We start from the raw sequence: 22268 nt of genomic DNA, 5'->3' as shown, positions 1-22268 counted from the left end.
TCTCTTTTTGGTTTATATAATGAAACATGAAAATTGAACGGTGCTGATGAAGGGAATGTTAGAGATGTAACATCCTTGAATTTCACAAATCAAAGTAGGTAACTGCAGGAAATGCATTACAACATGAACATTTTTCTTTCCTGCTTTAGACTAAGATTTAAAAGCTTAATATGAAGTTTCCCAACTTAATGCAGCTGTAGAACTGCATTAAATAAAACCTAAAAATATAGAACTTTCTCTGGTTAATAGCTGAAGAAACATAATAGCTGGTTTCCATTTAAAATTAGGTACAATAGGGAAAGCAAGTCAGGAACCTCCTGAAGGGGGAAAATGAGTGCTCAGTGCAAACACTTAGTCATCACTGAGTGAAGATGTGGCCAGAGAATGGTTTATGATCAAATTAAATTACCTTTAAATATGACTTAATATAACCACATCTGAAATGTGCTACACACAGCATGTGTGTGCTGTGGCTTTTTTGCTGGATAGTGCAAAGTTAGTTGGAAGTTAAGGAGACTTCACATGTGAACTGATGAGCAGGGTATAAATGGGCAAGATAATCACAGCCAAAGGACAATATGTTTTAAAAAATGTATCAGTACAGTCTCAAATCATACTTTGGCCATATCCTTCATTATGGCAAAACAAGGCATCTTAAATATGTTGGTGTAATTCAACAGCCTTATGGTTTTCTCACCCTTGGCCCTCAGAATGTGGTCCCAAGATACACTGTGTTTTTTATCTTGGAATTATAATGACACAAAATTCCTATTGAACTGTACAGAAGAATAAGATTTAGACACGAAGATGCAGGTAGAACACAGCCAGGTATCCATGAAATAGAAATCTCCTTCTGGTGTCAGAAGCTGTCATTACCAAACCATATGAAATTTTATAGAAGTTGTTGACTCCAGCTGCCAAAATCCCCACACTCCTTTTATTTCGTATAGCTCTGAGAGGTGTTCAAGCTGCGTAAGAAATTGAAATCTCTAAATCCTGTTAACACTTGTGCTTCAGGTGCTGCATCCCTCTGTCTGGACTCAGGACTCCGAAAATTGTATCTTGACTAGTGTTTAATACAGGCTGTTAAAGTCGAAGCAAAAGTAAAGAAAAAAACCCTTTAGCCACATGTAAGAGCTCAGAGAGGGCAAAAGATGCACACTGTCTTTTTTGGGCATCAGCAGCTTGACTGGCATGGCGATGCTGGTAGCAGCTGTGTGGTTACTGCTGGGAGAGACTTGGCTCCTCCTAAGGGCAGGTGACCTGTGACACTGTCTTTATCTGATAATAAACAGTAATAGTTGGTGACATGCATAACCTTCCAAAAGAAGAGTTTTCAAATGAATGCTTTGAAGTGATCACACATGGTAACAACTATTCCTTTTATTTCTTAGGAGAGAGAGGACCTATTTTTCCGAGCTCTTTGTCTTTGCCACACCGTTCAGGTAAAAGATGATGACAGCGTAGATGGATTAAGGAAAAACCAGCTCTCAAGACCTTGTATATACATATCGTCATCACCTGATGAAGTTGCTTTAGTTGAGGGAATACAGAGGTATGTGTGTAATTAGTTATTATACTTTTTTAATCTAGGGATCTAATCACTGAAGTTCAAAATTGTTTTCAGCACAAAAATTGTAACAACAAACACCAAATCATCTAGAGGTGATCATTTTCTTAATATACAGTCATGATTGTTCATATTCATGAAGTAAAACCAGTTTGTTGTTATGTTTTGGTTTTTTGTTTGTTTTCCAGAACACAAGCTCGGTATTAAATCCTTATGACATACTTAAACTGGATAATTGTATTTTTGTTGTATTCATTCTTTTGATGCGTGTTTCATTTTACAGACTTGGTTACACCTATCTAAGGCTGAAGGACAATTTTATGGAGATCTTAAATCGGGAAAATAACATAGAGAAGTGAGTGGTTAAAAATATAACAGACTGATGAGGAGTTTTTATTGATGTGTTTAATAAATATTTCTTCTTCTATGCATTAATTTTTAATTCAGAGAAGAGAAAAATTGTACCTTTTAGTAGAAAAATAAATTATCTACTAATATTTATAATATTAACAGATCCCATAGTTCTGTATTTTCACTTATTCTATGAGCTTGACAGTATATGCAATATAAAATACTAATATAACAACAAAGATGTGGTGGCCTAATCTAATAGTTCCTAATAGTTTTAAGAACTATGTATGTTTTTCCTTTGTTATATGGTAAATAATATTTTCCTAATAGAAAGTGGTATGTGCCCCATTTTTTTTTCACAAATAATACATATACAATACAGGAGGGTAGTATCTGTAGAAAAAAAAATTATAGCTGGTTCAAATAAAATTTAAAACAGATACTGTAGGTTTTTTTGTTATTTATCTTTGACAGGTAGAATCAATTTTGTAGGCCATAGTATGAGTAAAATTTTCAACAACATTTAAATAGTACAGCTGTTCAATGGGATGTACATACTTTTGAAAATGTTACCTTGCACTTCTGTGGATGTCTGCTGGTTAAGGCTATTGTAGATCTGGGTCTTCCCGCATGCACACTCTGCTGACTGCACAGAGAATCTTGGACACAAATACAGGAACCCTGCTGTTATTTTCCCCCCTTTTAGGGGAGTGTGGAGGATTTTTCCCAAAGGTTACTTCAGACTTTTTGGCTCACCTCATAAGAACTGGAGTCAGTATCATTTGATGACTTATGAAAGCACCATAATTATTAGGAATTTTCTCCAAAATGCATCTCAGTTTGTAGCCATAGGCCTTATCCAGCTTCTTGTTAGAATCTGTTGTAACTTTTAATGAAATAAACACTGTGACCCTGCACAGATTTGAATCCCAGGCTGTTGTAAGGACTTAGAACCGAATGGTCTAATTAAATAAGCAGATCTATTTTATAAGCAAAATATTAACAGTGAGGAATTCTGAAGAGATTTGGATTAATGATTGGGATGCTTATATTTGTGCTGGAAAAAATGTCAGCTCTCTTAGATAAAAGGAAATAGATAAGAGAGTAAATTGTTGAAGTACATAAACTGATGAATTATACAGAATCAGTACAACAGGAGCTTGTATTCGTTTCCAGCTTCTAGAAAGGAAAGGAACATGGGATAAAATAATATCATAAAAACAATGGCAAATATAAAATCAGTAAAAAGAAATGTTTTTTTCCTTGTATAACTTGTCAGTCAATGCTTGAGCAAAATTCATGAAAATTAGAAAAGTATTAAAGACAGACTTCTCTGTAAACACCTATACAATTCAAGTCGTAAGGCTATGCCTAGGTATAATAGGTAGGAATTTACTTACTTTATGAGCAACTTAGTGCTCTACTGCAAGGTTTCTAGTCTTCTGCTTAAATAAATTATATTGACTATAATACATCCAAAGATACTTACGAACATCACGCAGACCAATTCTGTTTCAAGTAATTAGGAGCTGAGGGCCTCCCCCATTTATTATTTGTAACCTGCTGTTTCATTCTGTACTAATTGCATATTCCATAATACCCAACTTAATTTTCCATGTTAGAAGCCACATTTTAGTTGACATGCTCGAAGTCGTAATAACCAGTTTAGGGATCTGGAAAAGCCGAGTTTTTTAAAAAATATTCTGTTTCTGTTTCAGGTTTGAATTATTAGAGGTTTTGAGTTTTGATTCTGTGAGGCGGCGAATGAGTGTGATTGTTAAATCTTCAGGAGGTAAGGCTGTCACATTCTGTTTCTTCTTAGATGTTTTAGTTTCACTTGAATTTATTTCAGGTTTATCAAAGAGTTAAGCATTAATCACAGTCTGTGTGCCTTGCTTTATAAAAAAGAGGACCAAGTACCAGCATGAGTACAAATGTTATAAAAAAAGCTGGAAGGAATCTTTTTGAAGACTTAGTAGTTTGGATGTTTTTTTGAAGAAAGATATATTTGGCCATTTTGAATTCCATATGCTGTCTCTTTTAGGTGATATATATCTGTTTTGTAAGGGAGCAGATTCTTCCATATTTCCTAGAGTCAAAGAAGGCAAAATTGACCAAATACGCTCCAGAGTTGAACGCAATGCAGTGGTAAGATTCCATTTTATTGATCTGTTTGTGTGATATCAGTGTCAAAAAAAGAGAAAGTGTTCTGACCTCCTGCTTGATTTGGTCTTCCCAGGCACTGAGGTTATTTTATGCCAAAGTGCAGAAAGGCTGTGTGGGCAACAGTCTGTTATTTCCTTACATGAATCTGTCTTCCATCTCATCTTCCAAATGGCAGTTGTGGTGAGAGATGAGTGTGTTAGATACGCACAACTCTGTTATACCAGATGTCGTCAATTAGCTTTTTAGTATGGCGCTGTGGTGGTTGAATTAACTTCTGAATGAAAGAAAAGTGACAAACTTCACTGAAAATCTTCTGCCAGCTTTCAGTCCCCAACCTTAACAATTGTGATTTGCTGTCTTTGCTTTACAAGCTCTTAGAAGAGGAAATCCATTGGAGCACAGTGTAGCAACAAATGTGCTTCTTATGGGGAAACAGTGCAGTGATCATCCTTATATTTATATTTTTGCTGGCTAAAATGAGCTTTGAACTTCCTGGTCACCTTCAAAATCAAAATCAGAATTTGGTTTTACCTAAAAAATAGTATTTAGAGTTGTAAAATACTGAATTTTGCTGTGTCCAAAAATATGAAAAACTCATTGCAATGGAGTATGACTGCCAGTCTTATAAATAGGATAAAGTTTGCTGGCATCCTGTACTCAAACTGAAGACAAAGTAATGTTACAGATATGTGAAAAATACCTACAGTGTTACCTGCTTTTGTTTTGAAGGGAAACTTCAAAACTCTTTGCTAAAGTGCTTTGCTAAGCTTTACTGTATGAAACAGCTGTCTGATAACTACAAGTGAAGGAGGCTAATGAAACTGAAATAAGTGTTTACATATCATGCCCATCCAATGTCTGTCCAGAGAGAAAACCAGCCCAACAGCTCTTTCCTCATGCTGGATAACTGGAAATAGAGCTGGCTCCTACATGCAGAAGCTTCTGAAAGAAGGTAGAGGCAGCCACCTGGCACCTGCCCTTACCAACAGCAAGAGTCAGGGAGCGCTTTTAATGCTGCTTCTTCTTGGATTGGTAATAAGTAACTATGCAAAGACCTACTGGATTTGAAGTTTATGAAGATAAAGTGCCAGTTAAATGGTGTTGAGAGAGGCAATATAGTTGAGTGGCAAAACTTTCTTTCTGTGTACGTAGCTTTTTCCCTCCTTACACAGTCTATAATACCCCCTTTCTTATTCATCATGCAGTCTGAAAGTCTCATCCCGTGTGAAACACCCACAGCTAAGTTCTAGTTTTCACTAAAATGGCACACTTGGTATTCATTTTCAACAGTCTCTGTTTTGTCCTTGTCCCTGTCTCTGCTGCAACACAGCATCAAAACCAGACTCTGCAGAGCTACTATTTATATTATTATTTATTCTGACTCATCCTGCCTAATTATACACATAGGGAAGGAAACCTTTAGCTTGACTCTTCTTCCCCTGGTAATCTCATACATCCAGTTGGGTGACTGAGCTGTTTCTCTTCTGGAGGACTGAGGTTTGTCCCGCAGGTTGTACCTGCTCCCAGGGCAGCAAGGAATCAAGCTGACGAATGTTCTAGTCTAGACTACACTGTACTAGTCTATACTATACTCACTTCACTAGAAGAGTAGCGAGACTCTTCATGTTAATAGTAAAATCATTCAATGTTTCGAATATTCCAGCATACACACCAGCAAGAACTCTAAGAAGGGTTTTCTAAGAGGCATTTTGTTTCTTTTGATTACGTTATTTAGGAGGGACTGCGAACGTTGTGCGTTGCGTATAAAAAGCTCACAGCAGAAGAATATAGCTGCGCACAGAAACTGCTTCAGAATGCAAAGTTGGCCCTCCAGGACCGGGAAAAGAAATTGGCAGAAGTGTATGAGAAAATAGAAAGAGATTTTATTTTGCTTGGTGCTACAGCTGTTGAAGATCGGTTAGTACATTTCTTATTTCCTTATGTTTACTGATATTACCAAAGTAGTTGAAGACTCTCTCATAACTCTTTTTCTGGGTTAGAGGTTTGTTTGAAAAACCCTTTATGTGAATCACCTCCATACCCTTAGCTTGCTAAAGTTACACGTGGTAACTTTATAATTTAGTAAGCTAGTAATAATAGTTAAGTGTACAAAAATTGCTATATTCAAGCCATTGGCATGGAGTTCATGTAACACCTTATTGAGCAAATTGTAGGGAAAAGTTTTAGAAGAAAGAACCACAAAATGAATATTGAGGAAAATAAGGAAGAATCTTTCAGTCTTAAAAAAAAATTCAAAAACTGTCTGTTAAAACTAGGAAGTCACTTTAATAACTCAGCAGTACTTCAGTGTTTGATGTCATTAGCTAAAGCACTGAAAATGTTTTAATCAAAGTACTTATCTGAGGAATTAAGCGTGTTGTCTTTTAGGCTATATAAATGAAAGGGGAACCTTTGAGCACTTTGAAAGCATCAAAACTATTTATTTATAACGTGCTATTCCCCTAAACATTTTCCTTGGGGAAAATTCTTAGATCTGATTACTTTTGTTGGAATTTTTTATTTGGTTATGGAAAACTTTCAATACGGACCTCTGAATTTCTCATTTCCAAGCAGTCTATCAATGTATGTTGTCAATTGATTTCCACAGACTACAAGAAAAAGCTGCTGATACTATCGAATCGCTCCAGAAAGCTGGAATTAAAGTTTGGGTTCTGACAGGAGACAAAATGGAGACTGCGGCAGCTACTTGCTATGCTTGCAAACTCTTCCGGAGAAATACACAATTACTTGAGCTAACCACAAAGAAAATTGAGGAACAGAGTTTACACGATGTGCTTTTTGACCTAAGCAAAACTGTCCTAAGACACAGTGGCAGCTTAACCAGGGATACTTTCTCAGGGTAAGGAAAAATTTGAATTTTCAAGCCAGGAATGGGGTTCTGTGCATTTCGTAAGCAATGAAATGATTGATCCTTAAGAGCAGCAGCATCCTATGTTTCAGTTTCTGTTGTTAAAGTGTGAATTATTGTGTGGTAATTAAGTATAAGTTTGTTCCACGTAAGTTTACACTTTCACAGTCCTGGTTCTTTCTCATTTCTAGTACCGCTTTAACTGTTAAAAGAAAAATCACAACTGACATTGTGATTATATATTTTTCCACTGTAAAAAATATTTATTCTTGGAAAAAAACCTATTGTAAAGTAAAATATTGTTTCTAACTTTTTAAAAGGAAGCAGGTATGATGTATTCCTGTAATCAGAGTTAGTATGTGATGTGACTTTCCTGATAAGACCAAGGCCACAGAGAGCAACAGTATATGGCCCTCTTCCTAGGGAAGGTTATGCTATGTTTACAGACACGAGGCAGGCAACAGTGTAGTAACAAATCTTCTAGTGTGCATAAAAATTCTTAAAGTACCCTAAATTTTAAAGAAATCACTGACTTCTGGGTATTTTTCATATCTGTAGATGGATAGGTATTGTGGATACAGAAGTGAAACAGAACATGGTATAGATAGAAAATGGCATTACAAAGCAAAAAAACCCCATAAAATGTAAAGTATGCCTTATACAAGCAGTAAATTAGGCTACTTATTTGAAGCTTCGTAGCTGGTACACATTACTTGCTATTTTTTTTCCACTATAAAGACCTAAGAATCAGATTCTAAAATATTTTTATCATCTGCAGATGTTCAGAAGTTACTGGTCTTCCCGACATAAAGGCACATATTTGATTTGGTTTTCTTTTTAATATGGAACTAGCTAGCAAGTACATCTTATATGCGCTTGTAGTAAGTTTGTATTAGAGGAACAACAAGCTAACAAGCATTTGTGATATTATTTTAGCAGAGAGTTTCTATAGCTCTTAGCATTACAGCTTGAAGCTCTTGGCCAGAGCATTATTCTTAGCTCTCCTTAGACTTTAAACCTCATTGGTCTAATCGAGAACATTTATATATTCAGATAAATAAAACATATTTCTCTATGTCATCTGTACCATAATTAGCTTAAGTCTCACAAGGTATGTTTAAACATGTTTGTTTAACTTTTTGTGCAATGCAAATTTTCTAGATATTAAGACTCGTCAGAAGTTTTTTGTCTTTGGCTCCAGGTTTGAAGAATGTGCTAAGATAGTAATAGGAGGATTCTGCCTGGATGTTCCAATTCAGGCTGAAAATCTTTCACTATAATACATCAAACATTCAGTACATTGTCTGGACTTCATCATCATACATTTTTGGTTTATATCATTGTATATTAATGGCATTGCCCTATTTGTGGCAATGGTAACAAAGTGCTGAAAATATCTGAATTGTTATTAAATATAGTTTACAGTACTCTATTTGTCAAAAATAGCTTGTGTTCTAGTAGTGAAGATGGACATGCTTAAAACATATTAATATTAGTATTAATAAAGATGGTGTTTTCCTCACAAACATTGGTCTTGGTGAAACTGTGTCTTGAAGATTCATGCACAGTAGTATGACCTCGGAGCACTGAAACTAGAGCACAAATAAACCTTAATGAATGTTTTTACAACACTCACTGCTGAGCTGGAGCCTGAGGCTGCTGTGTGATGCAGGCACATTGCAAGGGCATTCTGAAGTAAGTCATTTGGATGCTGCAAAAAACCTCTCCTGTGGCATGGGCCATCTTCCCCCATTGTTCAGGAAATGTTCTTGTGGTAAACTGCGCTTCACGCGACCACGTTTACACTCCTAGTGATGTCCAAAGTATTACAAGTGTACCCGTAATAGATCAATGTATTAATAATATATTGTAATATTATAGATAACATCTGTAATAATTATAATATTATAATTACAGGTATACCTGCACTGGAGCTTGACACCACACTAAACACAAAGTATACATGCTGTAAACGCAGGCAGTGGCTTGATCTCTCCAGGCCAGCAAAAATCTCTTCTAGGCATTTCTTTCAAAGCACGGTTTACTTCCTTAAATAGACCCTTGAAAAACAAGGTTATTTTCTTCGTCGAAGTAGATTTCAGAGCACCAAAGGCCTTTCCCTTCAACGTTTTTCTCTATATTATGGAATATGCCACAAAATTAACTTTGTTCCCGCAGCTCGGTTTACCTCACCGCAGTTTTTGCAGCCCTTTCAAACCAAACTGAAAGGTCATTAATTACACACTCATACTCACTGGTGAAGTCACTGAGGTATAAGGTTTCTGTCTTTGAGCTGGTGAAGCACTGAATGTTTTCAACGTAATCTAGAATTTTAAAATGTCATAAATATCAGTCCTATGCAATGAATTTCCTTTAAAAGTGTATTAATTTTGCAGTATTCCATGCTCATTATTTTTTCATTAATTAATTTTCACAAAAGAACTATTGCCAAATTAAAAATGTGTCTGAGAATTTCACAGTGACTCTTAGTTTATATTTTATCCTTGAACAGACTTTCAACAGATATGCAAGATTACGGTTTAATTATTGATGGAGCAGCATTATCATTAATAATGAAACCAAGACAAGATGGGAGCTCTGCTAACTACAGAGAGCTCTTTCTTGAAATTTGCAGGAACTGCAGTGCAGTGTTATGCTGTCGAATGGCACCTCTGCAAAAAGCACAGGTTTGTATTTCATTTCATTACTGCTTGTTGGCTGTGCACATATGTAAATATTGAAAGTCAATATTCTGTATGACTAATTATGATAATTTAAAATGTTACTGTTCACTTTTGTATCTTCTAAAATGGAAAAAGAAAAAAAAAAAGGTGGGGAAAATGTCTACTGGCAAGCAATTTAGATAATGGTATGCTAAAATGGCACCCAGCTGTGCACCTGAATTTGATTTAGGTACATATTGTGCGAATTTGATGGTTGTTACCTGCTGATAAATGAACATATTTAATGAACTGAACTAATTGCTTCCTTTTTAACCCAACAAGTTTTGAGTAGTCTACTGTCTGTTGATACTACAAGAACCTGCATTATTTATTACTGTAGAGTGATATTTCTTCTCTATTTTTAACATAAGTGGGAAGCCAAGAAAGAAGGATCCAGACAGAAAAATGTGTGCATTATCATTTTTACGTACTTCTTGACTATTATATACTAGTTTGTATCAAGTAAAAACATATCCTTCCATTACTGAAACATCAAAATATAGTTTGAAGAACTTTTAAAGGAAACAAACGTTGGAATATATGCTTCTCTTTCCTTTCATGCTGTCGTGTCTTTTTCTCAGTGCTTAGGTAGCTCTTATTCATTTTAACAGGTGTATTTAGTCAGCAATTTTAGCTGTCAGGAACTTTGTAGTTTTGAGTTGCAGCTGACTGGGTACCAAATTTGCAAAGGAGATCATTTATAATGGAGAGATTTGAAGTCAAATTTTTAGACAGTTTCTGTGTCAACAGTGTTTAGATATATACAGAGTCCTATTATCTTTTCTTAAATAGTAAGAAAAAAATTCAGCACAGTTAAGAAAGCAGAATCAGTCTTTAGTTTCAGGATATCTTTGGAATTGTATGCTCTGGAAACCTTTTATTAATGCTCTTACATGGCATTAAACAATCTCAACAACATCTTCCTTTCTTCTGCTCTTCTTTCCTCCTGTCCATCTCTCTCAAAATAGTTTGGAAGTATTTGAAAAATATTTTTTTATATTTGGAGCAAATACTTTCAACATGAAGTAACTGCTTTGATCTTTATGCAAAGTAGTTGCATCAGGTAATATTGGTTTCATGTCTCTTCACAGAATGTATTATATAACTCTGGTAATTTAAAATTAATTTTACACTCATACAAAATAAGCAAACTGTTACAGAGAAGAGTTTTTAACACACTTTTTTTTCCAGATTGTAAAATTGATTAAGTTATCAAAGGAGCATCCTATCACATTAGCAATTGGTGATGGAGCAAATGATGTCAGTATGATTCTAGAAGCACATGTTGGTATAGGTAAGTGTGCTTTTTAGAATACTAATTCAAGTGAAATCACGAAAAACATTTACTTCTTAAAAAGAGGCTGTCTCAAATAATCAGTTATACGTTTTGTAGACAACTTTTAGGGAATTTATCACAAGAATTTTACGAGTTACAATGGTGATTTCTTATTAAATGTCATAACTTCGTTATATAATTTTTCAAATAATTGTGTCTATTATTGTGCCAGCTGTGTCAGCTATTAAACAGCTTCATCACTTTTTTTTAAAGGAATCATTGGCAAAGAAGGTCGTCAAGCAGCGAGAAACAGTGACTATGCAATACCTAAATTTAAACATTTGAAAAAAATGTTGCTTGTTCATGGGCATTTTTATTATGTTAGGATATCTGAACTTGTGCAATACTTCTTTTATAAGGTAGGAGAATGCATATTCTAATTACATAAATCTCAAAAATGTACGTGGTAATATCTAACTATATGTAGTTTGTGCAGTCAATGATGCAAAAAAGCAATAATTCCATAAAGAGATTTTGCTGAGTGCCAGATGCAAAGCTGAAATGGGATTATTGTTTTTGTCCAGACAATGAAGTGAAAAAGCAGTTATATAGATATATTCTGTAATTTATGGTATGTTTAAAAGCAAAATTTCCCTTTTTTTTTTTCTCTCTCACAAATTCCAGCACAAACTGTTCTACTTGTTTTCAGCACCTTCTGGACTGTCTCTACAGAGACCTTTTAAATCAAGTTGGAAATAGCATTGGAGAACTTAGCATAACTTAATTTACATACAGTTTCTAAATTCATTAGGATAGTGTAGTTAGAGAAAGTTTAAGATGTTGATCCCCCTATTTAGACAGTTTTGTCATGTGTAAATGTTGGGATCCAATCAAAGTTCTTTCAGTAAGCAGGGAAAGATTATAGAATGGAACCTTCAGAAAATAATCCAGGGTCTTGGTGTTTGACTATATGTGTAGTTAAAAGAGGATGAAGATTGGGGTCACAGCTCAAAGCATCCCAAAATTAATTTGCTGTGAGCCATGCTAATCAGAGTACCCGTGCTTGCTTAGCACTATGTGTGTCCTGTGGATTGTGCTTTATGTGCTTTGCCTTAACTGAGTTGTGCTCCTGGACTGCGGAATTCATTCACCTTGAATTTTGAAACTGTAGCCTTGTAAGTTTGCTTTCAAAAATATTTGAAGTATTTTTCTTAACACTAGTACAGTAAGATTACGAATGTCGATTATTAATGTATGCAGCTCTTTCTACTGTTCCTGCAATGTTTACTATTGCTAGTGTTATAAGACTATGATATACATAGCTCTACTGTTGTACCTCATATAAATTAGCACTTATATTTCACTTGACGACTGTGTCACTTTGTCTTTCAGAATGTCTGCTTCATTTTTCCTCAGTTTTTATATCAGTTCTTCTGTGGGTTTTCACAACAGGTTAGTTGTTCTTTTTCCTTCACTGTCACATTTTCTCTTTGGCTTCTTTTTTTTTTTTTTTTTTTTTTTTTTAATGGATCCTTTAACACTGTTCAGCTGAGAAAATTTCAAGGTTAGTTTACACGTTGTAAAAAGAAGAGTACCACTTTTGGTTCATATGGTTTTCAGTGGCAATTGCAGTTAAGTTACAGAAATTCGATTTTATGAATTATCATAAAAGCAATGTTATTTTTAAAGTCAAAGAATACAGGAACCCAAAATCTGGAAATGGCAATGCAAAGTCAAATGGCTATTTGGATTAAGTGTATTGAACGTGGACAGAGGCAATCCTGAAAGACAGATGATTGAACTAGTTGTTCACTCTTAGAAGTCAGAATGAAAATGGAACAGTAAATTAGTCTTCACTGGGGTGTGCAGGCATGAATTGCAAACTTCAGACAAATAGCAGCATTCAATTAGTTGAAAAGGAAAAATAAACAGGGAAAGATAGAGGAGAAGTGAACTGCTGCTCTCTAGAAAAGTGCCATCATTCAAGAGAGGATCCAGTATTCTCCTTTCTAAATTGTTGTTTATTTGCTCTTCCCCTTTGCTCTTGTCTAATTTGTGCAGAGAAATCTACCTCTTCTTTCTTCTGAATGAGGGAGCAAAAAACAATGAATGAATGACTGGACAAAAAGAGTATTAAGTTTGCAGGATTGGACAAGAGGAGGGTTTAATTGGGAGGAGATAATACTGTTGCTTTGAATTTGTGGCATGTCTCAAAAGAAAGCTTCAGGAGGAGCAAAAATGACAACTCTATTTTTTTTTTGTCTGTTTTGATTTTATTTTCAAATGACCATTGAAAACTTGTAGGTTTTTTTTTTGAACATTGTTAGGATTTAGATATGAAAGCATGTGTTGATGAAAATGTAGTTGTAGAACTTCCTCTTCTTTTAACTGCTAACTATAATTCTGAATCAAAAAGCAGGGTTTGACAGTGATTTTGATGGCATAAATGATCACCTGATAGGTTTTGAGAAACAGACAATTTTTGATGGGGTGGTGTGGTGCGTTTGAGTGCTAGTTACAGTGATTATAGAATCATTTTGGTTGGAAGAGACCCTCAGGGTCATCAAGTCCAACCATAACCTAACTCTAGCACTAAACCATGTCCCTAAGACCCTCATCTAAATGCCTTTTAAACACCTCCAGGGATGGTGACTCCAACACTTCCCTGGGCAGCCTGTTCCAATGCCTGACAACCCTTTCCAGGAAGACTTTTTTCCTAATATCCAATCTAAACCTCCCCTGCTGCAACTTGAGGCCATTTCCTCTTGTCCTGTTGTTTGTTACCTGGGAGAAGAGACCAACCCCCTCCATGCTACAACCTCCTTTCAGGTGGTTGCAGAGAGCGATCAGGTCTCCCCTCAGCCTCCTTTTCTCCAGGCTGAACAGCCCCAGTTCCCTCAGCTGCTCCTCATCAGACTTGTGCTCCAGACCCCTCACCAGCTTCGTTGCCCTTCTCTGAACTTGCTCCAGCACCTCAATGTCTGTCTTGTAGTGAGGGGCCCAAAACTGAACACAGGATTTGAGGTGGGGCCTCACCAGTGCTGAGTACAGGGAGACGGTCACTTACCCATTCCTGCTGGCCACACTATTCTTGATACAAGCCAGGATGCTGTTGGCCTTTTTGGCCACCTGGGCACACTGCTGGCTCATGTTAAGCTGACTATCAATCAACAGCCCAGGTCCTTTTCCACCAGGCAGATGATACATACATGGAAAAGTAGTTCAGAAGGAAGAAGAATCGAAGACATGTTGCAGTGTTTCTTTGTACAGCACATTGCAGCCACCCACAGCTGGAGAACCTCTAGAGTTTTCCCAGTCCCTACCTGCATGTCTCTACATTATATAGGCGTGGAGTGGTTAAAAGCGGGGGATGGATGTGCCAGAGAAGAATTTCTGCCTCTACAGGAGTCTACTGTTGTTCAGTTTGGGTAGTCTGGAGTTGGTCTTGCAATTGAAATGATAGAAGGACCAGACTATTAAATCAATCTTTTAGTTGAGCTTTTTGTCCTCCAGACGAATGGGGTGCCAGTGCAGAGTTGTGTCTAGTATCAGTTAGCAGCTATTCAAGGATATTTGCCTCCATTGTGAAGGAATGTAGTTTTGATTTTTCTGAAGAAGTTGACTCATTTGTTTCAGTTTAAATGTCATGCAGTAGATAAAATTAAAACTAACTGATTTAATTCTTTTCATCTACAGACTTTATACGATACTGCGTATCTAACACTGTACAATATCAGCTTCACTTCCCTTCCTATCCTCTTGTACGGTCTAATGGAACAACATGTCAGTGCAGACACACTCAAGAGAGAGCCTTCCCTATACAGGTAAAATTAATACATTGTGCCTTGAAGTTTAAATGTTCATTTGTGGAATTTACCTCTGTGTTATATCCAAAGTCCTCAGGATTTCTTTACTAGGTTGCAGTAGGCCATCAGATATACTGCAACAGAAGGGTTGAAAACCACCTGCACTGTCTGTAAACTACAATAGATAGCATCTGGTTTTGCATGTATATTTACATACTGCAATCCACACGATTCTTTTGCTACATTAGTGAGCAAGAGCAAAATCGAAATTACTGTTCTACAATCAAAATGTGATTTATTTCTGTGCTTTCTATTTCCTTCAGCCATGGGGAGCAGAAGTGTTTTAAGAAGATAAAGCGTACTGTTTTTTCCATATACATGTTTTATTCTGAAAGGAAAGAGGACTGAGTGGTAGAGTGTTGTATCATAGGATGTGTTTTCTGTGGTATCCAGCACCATCCTCTGCATACTGTTGACTGACTTCTGTGCACTGAAATTATGACTGATTTAGATTCTTAGCCACTTAACTACAGTTCTTGCCAACTAACTGCGTGTGGCCATCTACATTAGGAACAGTGCCCAGTTTCAATTTTGTAGCTGCAAAACCAGTACATTTTAGAGAGTGGTAACAGTAGATAATCAAAGAGAACATTTTTTGAGAGGTCATATTAGGTGCCTAAAGGTTAATCAATGCAGTGATATGTTTTTAACTGTGAGATTGAAGAGAAATATAAGATATTACTCTTGAAACCCAATCTCCCCCCATTTTTATTTTCTCTTCTATATTTTGAGTGTTTTCCATTTAGAAATGATTATTCAGAAGACCTTTTAGTTTTTCGATAGCTAGCAGGGTTTGTTTGGTCAAAAACATTTGGGTGTTGATATCTAACAGGTTCTACTGCTAAGGAGTTTTGGGAAATAATGCGGTTGTTTTGGGCCAGAAGAGGCTGCTGTTAGCCACATATAGTTTTGCACCGTATATTGGTAATCTGGGGAGAAATGACCTCATATGGTCATCAGACAGTTTTTAAGTGCATTTAGTGAAAATATTGTTTGGTAGTAAATGATTCTGTAGTTCAGGGTTTTCATATAACTGTGTTCTGATTTAATCTAATGTGGTTTATGATATGTATACGAAGTTGATATATACTCATTCTGTAGGCAAGAACTGAAGTTGTAATATTTAAATTATGATGTCATAAGAAAATACACACTAGTGAACAGTTCTGTTGCTGACCAGTCCCTGTATTTTTGTAGGAAAACATTCAAGCAATCCACTTCGACCTAAAGTTTCAACTCACCTGCAAAAGTGTTTTTTACGTGTTCCACATACAATTAATATTTTGTTCTGTTACAGCACTCTGTACAATAGTACTCCATGAGAAATAAAGCAAAGTCTCCAGAGACCTCTAGTGTTTCCATTTAACATCTACAGTGGATCATCACATACACAGCAGATACCAGAAAAAAGATACCTTTGGAAAAAGATGGAAAAGTAAACAAGTGCAGCACAGGATAATTTGCCATGCAGTTGAAATAAGCAGAATTGCAGGCAGCAGTTAAATGGGTTTAGTAAAAATTTAATTTAAAAAAAAAAAAAGAGAGGAGACGCTCAAGAAGGATCTGGATGTGAAGTGGTAGACAGTTGTCATGTGGAAATGTGATGGGTTTGCATGCGGTCTCTTAATTCTTTTTCTTTCAAAAAACAATATGAGTGACATCATTTGTCTCAGCTTTTTGAGCATGCTGATAATGAATGCATATATCTTGTTTTACACAGAGATGTTGCCAAGAATGCTTTGCTGCGCTGGCGTGCATTTATTTATTGGACATTCCTAGGAGTGTTTGATGCTGTGGTATTTTTCTTTGGTGCCTATTTCTTGTTTGACAATACAGTTGTGACCAGCAATGGACAGGTTAGTGTTGGATTTGATCAGTCGATCAAAGGTAATTTTTTTAAACATCAAGCGTGCTGTGAACGTAGTTTTAATTGTTTTCTTCGAGATTGCAACACAGATGGTAACTGTTTTTTTGAGTTATGGTGAGATAGATGGGTTATCTGTTTAACAAAGTCTGAACTATGCAATAGGAATTCTGTGTATCAGTAAACAGAACTGTAGCATTAGATACAAGTTAGGAGAACTATATGTCATGAATTCCAAGTATTCCTTCAGAATTTACATAGTAACTTTTCTGTTTTGTGCTTAACATGCATCTGTTGAATATCTGATTAACATATCAAAAGACTCTTGGTAGAGTAGTTATGAGTGATCATAGAAGAGCTTAAATGCAACAAGCTTTTTAATATTGCAATTATTTTTTACATATGGCAGCTTAAAATAATCTCTACTTGCTTTGCAGTCACATGAATGCAAATTTTAAGAACTTTTGCATTTTATTTATTTTACCCATTGATATTTTGGTCTATTTTATTTGTGTGCTTTTTTTTTTCTTTTTGCTACTTGCTTCTCTTCCTATCCTCAGCTAATGACAACCAGCACTCACATGGTAAGACTATTGTGGATTTGTCATGATATCCATTTCATTCTTCACTGTTCTTTAATTAAACTGTTAAAGAGCAGTTAGGTATTTCCTATAATTATTTCAAAATATCACTTAAACCTATAGATAGAAATGGTTTTTAGTGTTACTTTGTAAGTACCTAAAATATAAAGAACTTATGTGGAATATAAATATGTTAAGGTATATGTGGTGCGGTAAAGAGCCATGAATTTTTAAAAATACATAGGCATTTTGCTTCCTTGAGTTTTGTTATTTTGTTCTATGCTTTTCTGTGACTTTTTGTTGCTGACTCTCCCCACTGTAGGAAATTTATTACAGTTTATGCTATAAAGTGCTTGAATGGCTTTAGAAAAGACCTTCTAAGTGAGAGAAAATAAACTGGGCACGATTTTGTTGACTACACGTTTGCTGCATTTGCTAGAAGTGCGATATTCAAATATTAAATTAAATACCATTTTTGTGACATCTGTCAGGGAAATGAACTTTTAGTGTGTGAGAGAACACTTGTTAAAGAGCTTTTGTAAGGACAATGAATTTCCATTAGACATAACTGTATACTGCAGTATTTCTTTTTCTGGTACCATTATGTTCTCTGTTAGATGTTTAAAACTCTGCACCGGCTTATATTTATAGTCCTGAAAATTAAACTTCTCATACCTGTACACATTTTGTAAATAGTTTGTGCTGCAAGTATTCCAGCTGGGTTTCTTTTTGAAATTTTAGTCTATTTCTGCTGCACATATTAAATCAAATTCTTCTTGATAAAGCTCTAAAACCAACTAGTCCCTAATTTCCAAATTTTGAATGTTTGTGTCTACAACTAGGTACCCATGTTAATATTTGATGATAAAATGTGTTGCTTGATGAGCCAATTCTGACACTTGCGTGTCAGAGTGGGTTAGAAAATTCATCACCATTCAGCATGCATGCTTGTGCGTATGTATAAAACTTACACATTTTGAGTTGCAATTTTAGATTTAAAGACTTGGCAGTGTTAGTGTTCAGGAATAGTTGGACGTACATATGTGAGTTCATACATACATGAACGCTAGTTGGTGTTGATGGTTATTTCCAAGTATTTAAATCATGCTCATGTCTGGAAAAAATTAATTAAATATTTGAAGATTTGAAAGATTTACCGCAACCATGTGTTATTATGAAACAGGAAAAGGGTAGCAAACAAGAAAGGGGATAAAAGGGCTGAAGATAACACTAATACTATAAATGAGATAAGGTTATTCAAGTTAGGTTCTAAATTATTAAAATGGGTGCTGAAGAGAAAATTTTGAATTCTTCTTTCTTTCCCTCCAGAAATGAACCAATCACCGTTGTTGCAGAACTAGTAAAAAGTGAAGAAAGTCAATGTCTTTTCACTTAGACTCATGCCTGTGTCAGACTAAAATTTACACACCCTTAAACTTGCTTCCAAACGTAATCTCCCCAGGATGTTTCTCAGTATTTAGAAATTCGTTTGAAACTGTTGCATATCACGTTACTAGAAAAATGGAAAAGTGCACTTTTAATTGCTGATATTTACTTCATAAATGCCTGCCTCAGTCATTTCATGGTAAACAAAACTAAGGTGCCAAAGATTTATCTCTTTTTGTTATTAATTTGTGATACTGCTTTGTGGATGGTGTTCCACTTTGGATATGACATGGTTGGTGGTGTAAAAACATATAGTCAGAGACCAACTACATAAGGAAGATAAGAAGAAAAGAAGGCACCGTAGGAGTAGTTGCACATTGTCAATATCAAATTAGTTTACCCATATAATAAAATGTGTTTCCTGTATGATTGTTTTTATTTTAATATTTTATGCAGAGTGGATTAAACATAGTTGTTAAGCTGTGTTCAGAGATAGGTAGGAGAAACTAAGTTAAAAGGAATAACAGAATGGGAGATAGAAAACAGCAGGGAAGGAGGTGAGTGGAATGATGAACTGGAACATGGAAGATACAACAAATAGAGTTTCAGAAGGAAGAGGGGGAAGTCTTGGATAGACTGGGAGCAGAGCATAGAAAAATATTTGTAGATAAACTAGATGTTAACGTGCCTGACAGTATTCAAGAAGCAACAACGTCCTCAGACACATGGTGTGAATTTTGGGATTGACCTATACAGAGAAAGGAGTTGGACTCGATCCTTGTGAGTCCCTTCCAACTCAGGACATTCTATGAAATTGAGCAGCCTTATGGAGTCTGATGTCCCTGTGCTATGACCTCATTTTCTGAGCCAAAATGATGGCTAGGTGAAGGGTTTGGTTGCAGCTCAATGCTTTTCTATCTAGCTTGACAGAGACAGGGGAAGGTTGTTTCAGTTTTTTTAATTTAATCTAGAAGCTTTTTTTGGAAATACCAACACAGCTGTTCAATATTCAGAAACTTAGACTGACACTAGGCTCTCTGAGACATGCCAGGTATGAGTATTGTAAAATTTAACTGCAAGAAGAAAGTCAGTAAATAGCACAACTTGTAGTTCCTGAATCAGATTCCTGTCCAGTTTTAACCGCACTGATTATTTTTTTTTTTTAGGGCATGCAAAATATTGTAGCAATGGCATGACCCTATAAAAGTATTATATTACACATCAAAGTAAAAGGTCAAAATGTTGGAGGTTTTCTGCAATTTGTCTTGTGTTCTGTACACTTGGTCACATATTGAGTAATTTTTAAATAATGAAATACTCAGAATAATGAATCTTTCAGCCAGTCATTTGTTGATTTTTTTTAAAATGATTTTCCTTTCCCAGTTGATCAGATTATCTCAGCCTAGTTTCCCACAGACTTCTGTCTTGTGGCTGGCCATGGTCTCCAGAGTTGTTCCCATGGCAGCACATTTGTGTAATTGCTTGCCCGTGTGGATCCCCTGTCATGTAATACTGGCTAAGCTCATACAGAATGATATCGATGGGAAGGGACCCTGGAGGTGATACAGTTCACGTCCTTGCTTGGTGCAGTTGCTTAAAGCTTTGTGTAGTCTTTTTCAAGTTTTGAATATCTCTGAGAATGGAGATTCTACAACCCTCCTGGGCAACTTGTTCCAATGTTTTTCTGCCTTCGTGGTGAAAAAATTTCTCCTAATACCAAAGCAGAATTTTTCTTGTTGCTGAAGAGAGGTCTGTTCTAGCTCTTCATCTTTGTAATTGTTCTTCAGACATTTGTGAGCAGCTACAAGGTTGTTCCTTAACCTCCCCTGCACCAGACTAAATAAGTCCTTCAACCTCTCCTCACAGGGTAGCTATAGACTGCTCACCACCTTGGTTGCTTGCCACTTGATCCTTTCTGGTTTTTTTTCACATCCCTCCTGAACTGAGGGATCCAAAACTGGGCACGATGTTCCAGGTTCAACCTCACTATAGCTGAGTAGATGGGAGTAATAACCTTTCTTCAGTGGCCATGTTTCTGCCAATATAGCTCAGTTTGCAGTTTCCCTTGTGTACAGAGAGAGCACTCTATAGGTTTGTACTCAGCCTGGAGTCTGCTGTGTAACCCCATTGCAACGTCCTTTTCAGCAGGGTAATTGCTCAGGCAGTCAGTTCCAATATATGTCATTACTCCTTCACAGGTGTAAAACTTTACACTTCTCCTTATTTATTTTCATGAGATATCTGTTAGCCCATTTCTCAAATCAGTGTAGGCCCCTCTGGACTGAAACTCTGCCATTCATTATGTCAGCTATTCTCTATTTTTATATCACCTGGCAATTTGGTCCTGATGCTTTCTTTCTGTGTCACCATCCAGGCCACTGACAGAGATTTAACAATATCAGTCCCTAGTGCGGTTCACTGGTTACCAGCAGCTGAACAAACATCAAGAACAGTGATAACTAAACTTTTGAGTTCAGTGGTTCAGCCAGTTTTCAACTCGAGTAATAGTCCAATTGCCCAGCCCCTGCTTCCTTATCATCCACATGAGAATGCTGTCCAAGTCAACTGTCAGATGCCTTGCTAAATTCAAATTCGATTGCATCTGCTGCTCATCCTCCTTAACAACTCCTGATCCTGTTGCTCCCGTACTGTTTGCTGCTCTTTACTTCTCAGGCTTTGCTGTCAAATGCAAGGAGCAGGTTTTGCTTGTGAAGACTAATATCCAGAGTATTGAATACTTCAGCATTTTCTTCAACACATTCCACTAGGTTGTCTTGCCACTCCGTCAGTGGACCTGCATTTTCCCTTTGAAACAAGGATACCTGTAAATATCCTTTTTGTCACCCTCAACACTCCTGACTAATCACAGTTTAAGCTGGGCTTTGTCTGTCTGACTTTATTCCTCTGTACCCCTGAAATGTTTTTATGCAGGTTTCCTGCCTGCCCATATTGTCATCTCCTGTATGCTCCCATTTTGCCTTTTTATTCATTGAGAAATGTCCTGCTTGGTCAGCTGGGTCTTCTGCTGAAATTTCATGTCCTCCTGCAGAAGAGAGTTCATGAGACCTCAGCAGTTTTCTGTTTCAAAATCGTTCAGCTCTCTTGGAGATCTTTCTCTTTCATGGGTGTAATGCCTTGAATAGAAGTCTCTTCTCCTAAAATAGGGTGTCCTAACTCTGTCGCTTGCTATCCCAATATTTCTCTGGATCTTAAACTTGGTCATCTCACAGCTGCTGGAGTCCAAGCAATCCTCTCTGACCATGTTCACCACCAGTTCTTCCTTCCATCAGCATTAATGATCATTTCTGCCCACTTGAAAAGCTGAAGTGTTTTTGTTTCATTATGTAGACGAGGAGAAAATCAACCACAATTCAAAAGTTGTTTTTTCTTAAATGTATGTAGAACATTTACATACATGACTTTGGTTATCACATTCTTTCTTGTACTGTTACTCATCTGTATACCATTCTGTTGAACCTCCGAGAACTTGTGGGCCACCAAGGGCAGCAGAGAAGGGAGATCAGAGGAAAGACGATGTCTGAGAAGATTGATGAAACTACTGCAGTTCGTTTATAAATCTCAGTGGTTCATTAACAGCACTTCACTTGATTTTTGT

General features: G+C 36.3%; 1 protein-coding gene across 4 annotated transcripts in view; it reads left to right on the top strand.

The window, feature by feature from the left end:
* ATP11A (ATPase phospholipid transporting 11A) overlaps positions 1 to 22268 on the top strand; it is a 130265-nt gene that overhangs the window by 94045 nt on the left and 13952 nt on the right. For all 4 annotated transcript variants that reach the window (XM_065634438.1, XM_065634431.1, XM_065634455.1 and 1 more), the window contains exons 14-25: positions 1395 to 1555; positions 1854 to 1925; positions 3640 to 3713; positions 3966 to 4069; positions 5823 to 6004; positions 6696 to 6947; positions 9469 to 9643; positions 10871 to 10973; positions 11229 to 11374; positions 12348 to 12407; positions 14652 to 14779; positions 16542 to 16677. In XM_065634438.1, the coding sequence (XP_065490510.1) occupies positions 1395 to 1555; positions 1854 to 1925; positions 3640 to 3713; positions 3966 to 4069; positions 5823 to 6004; positions 6696 to 6947; positions 9469 to 9643; positions 10871 to 10973; positions 11229 to 11374; positions 12348 to 12407; positions 14652 to 14779; positions 16542 to 16677 (1593 nt within the window). The remainder of the gene's footprint in view (positions 1 to 1394; positions 1556 to 1853; positions 1926 to 3639; positions 3714 to 3965; positions 4070 to 5822; positions 6005 to 6695; positions 6948 to 9468; positions 9644 to 10870; positions 10974 to 11228; positions 11375 to 12347; positions 12408 to 14651; positions 14780 to 16541; positions 16678 to 22268) is intronic.

The sequence above is a fragment of the Caloenas nicobarica genome, chromosome 1, assembly GCF_036013445.1.
Source record: "Caloenas nicobarica isolate bCalNic1 chromosome 1, bCalNic1.hap1, whole genome shotgun sequence".
Lineage (NCBI taxonomy): Eukaryota > Metazoa > Chordata > Aves > Columbiformes > Columbidae > Caloenas > Caloenas nicobarica.
Note: the sequence above shows the minus strand (reverse complement) of the source record. Positions and strands in the feature narration are given on the sequence as shown.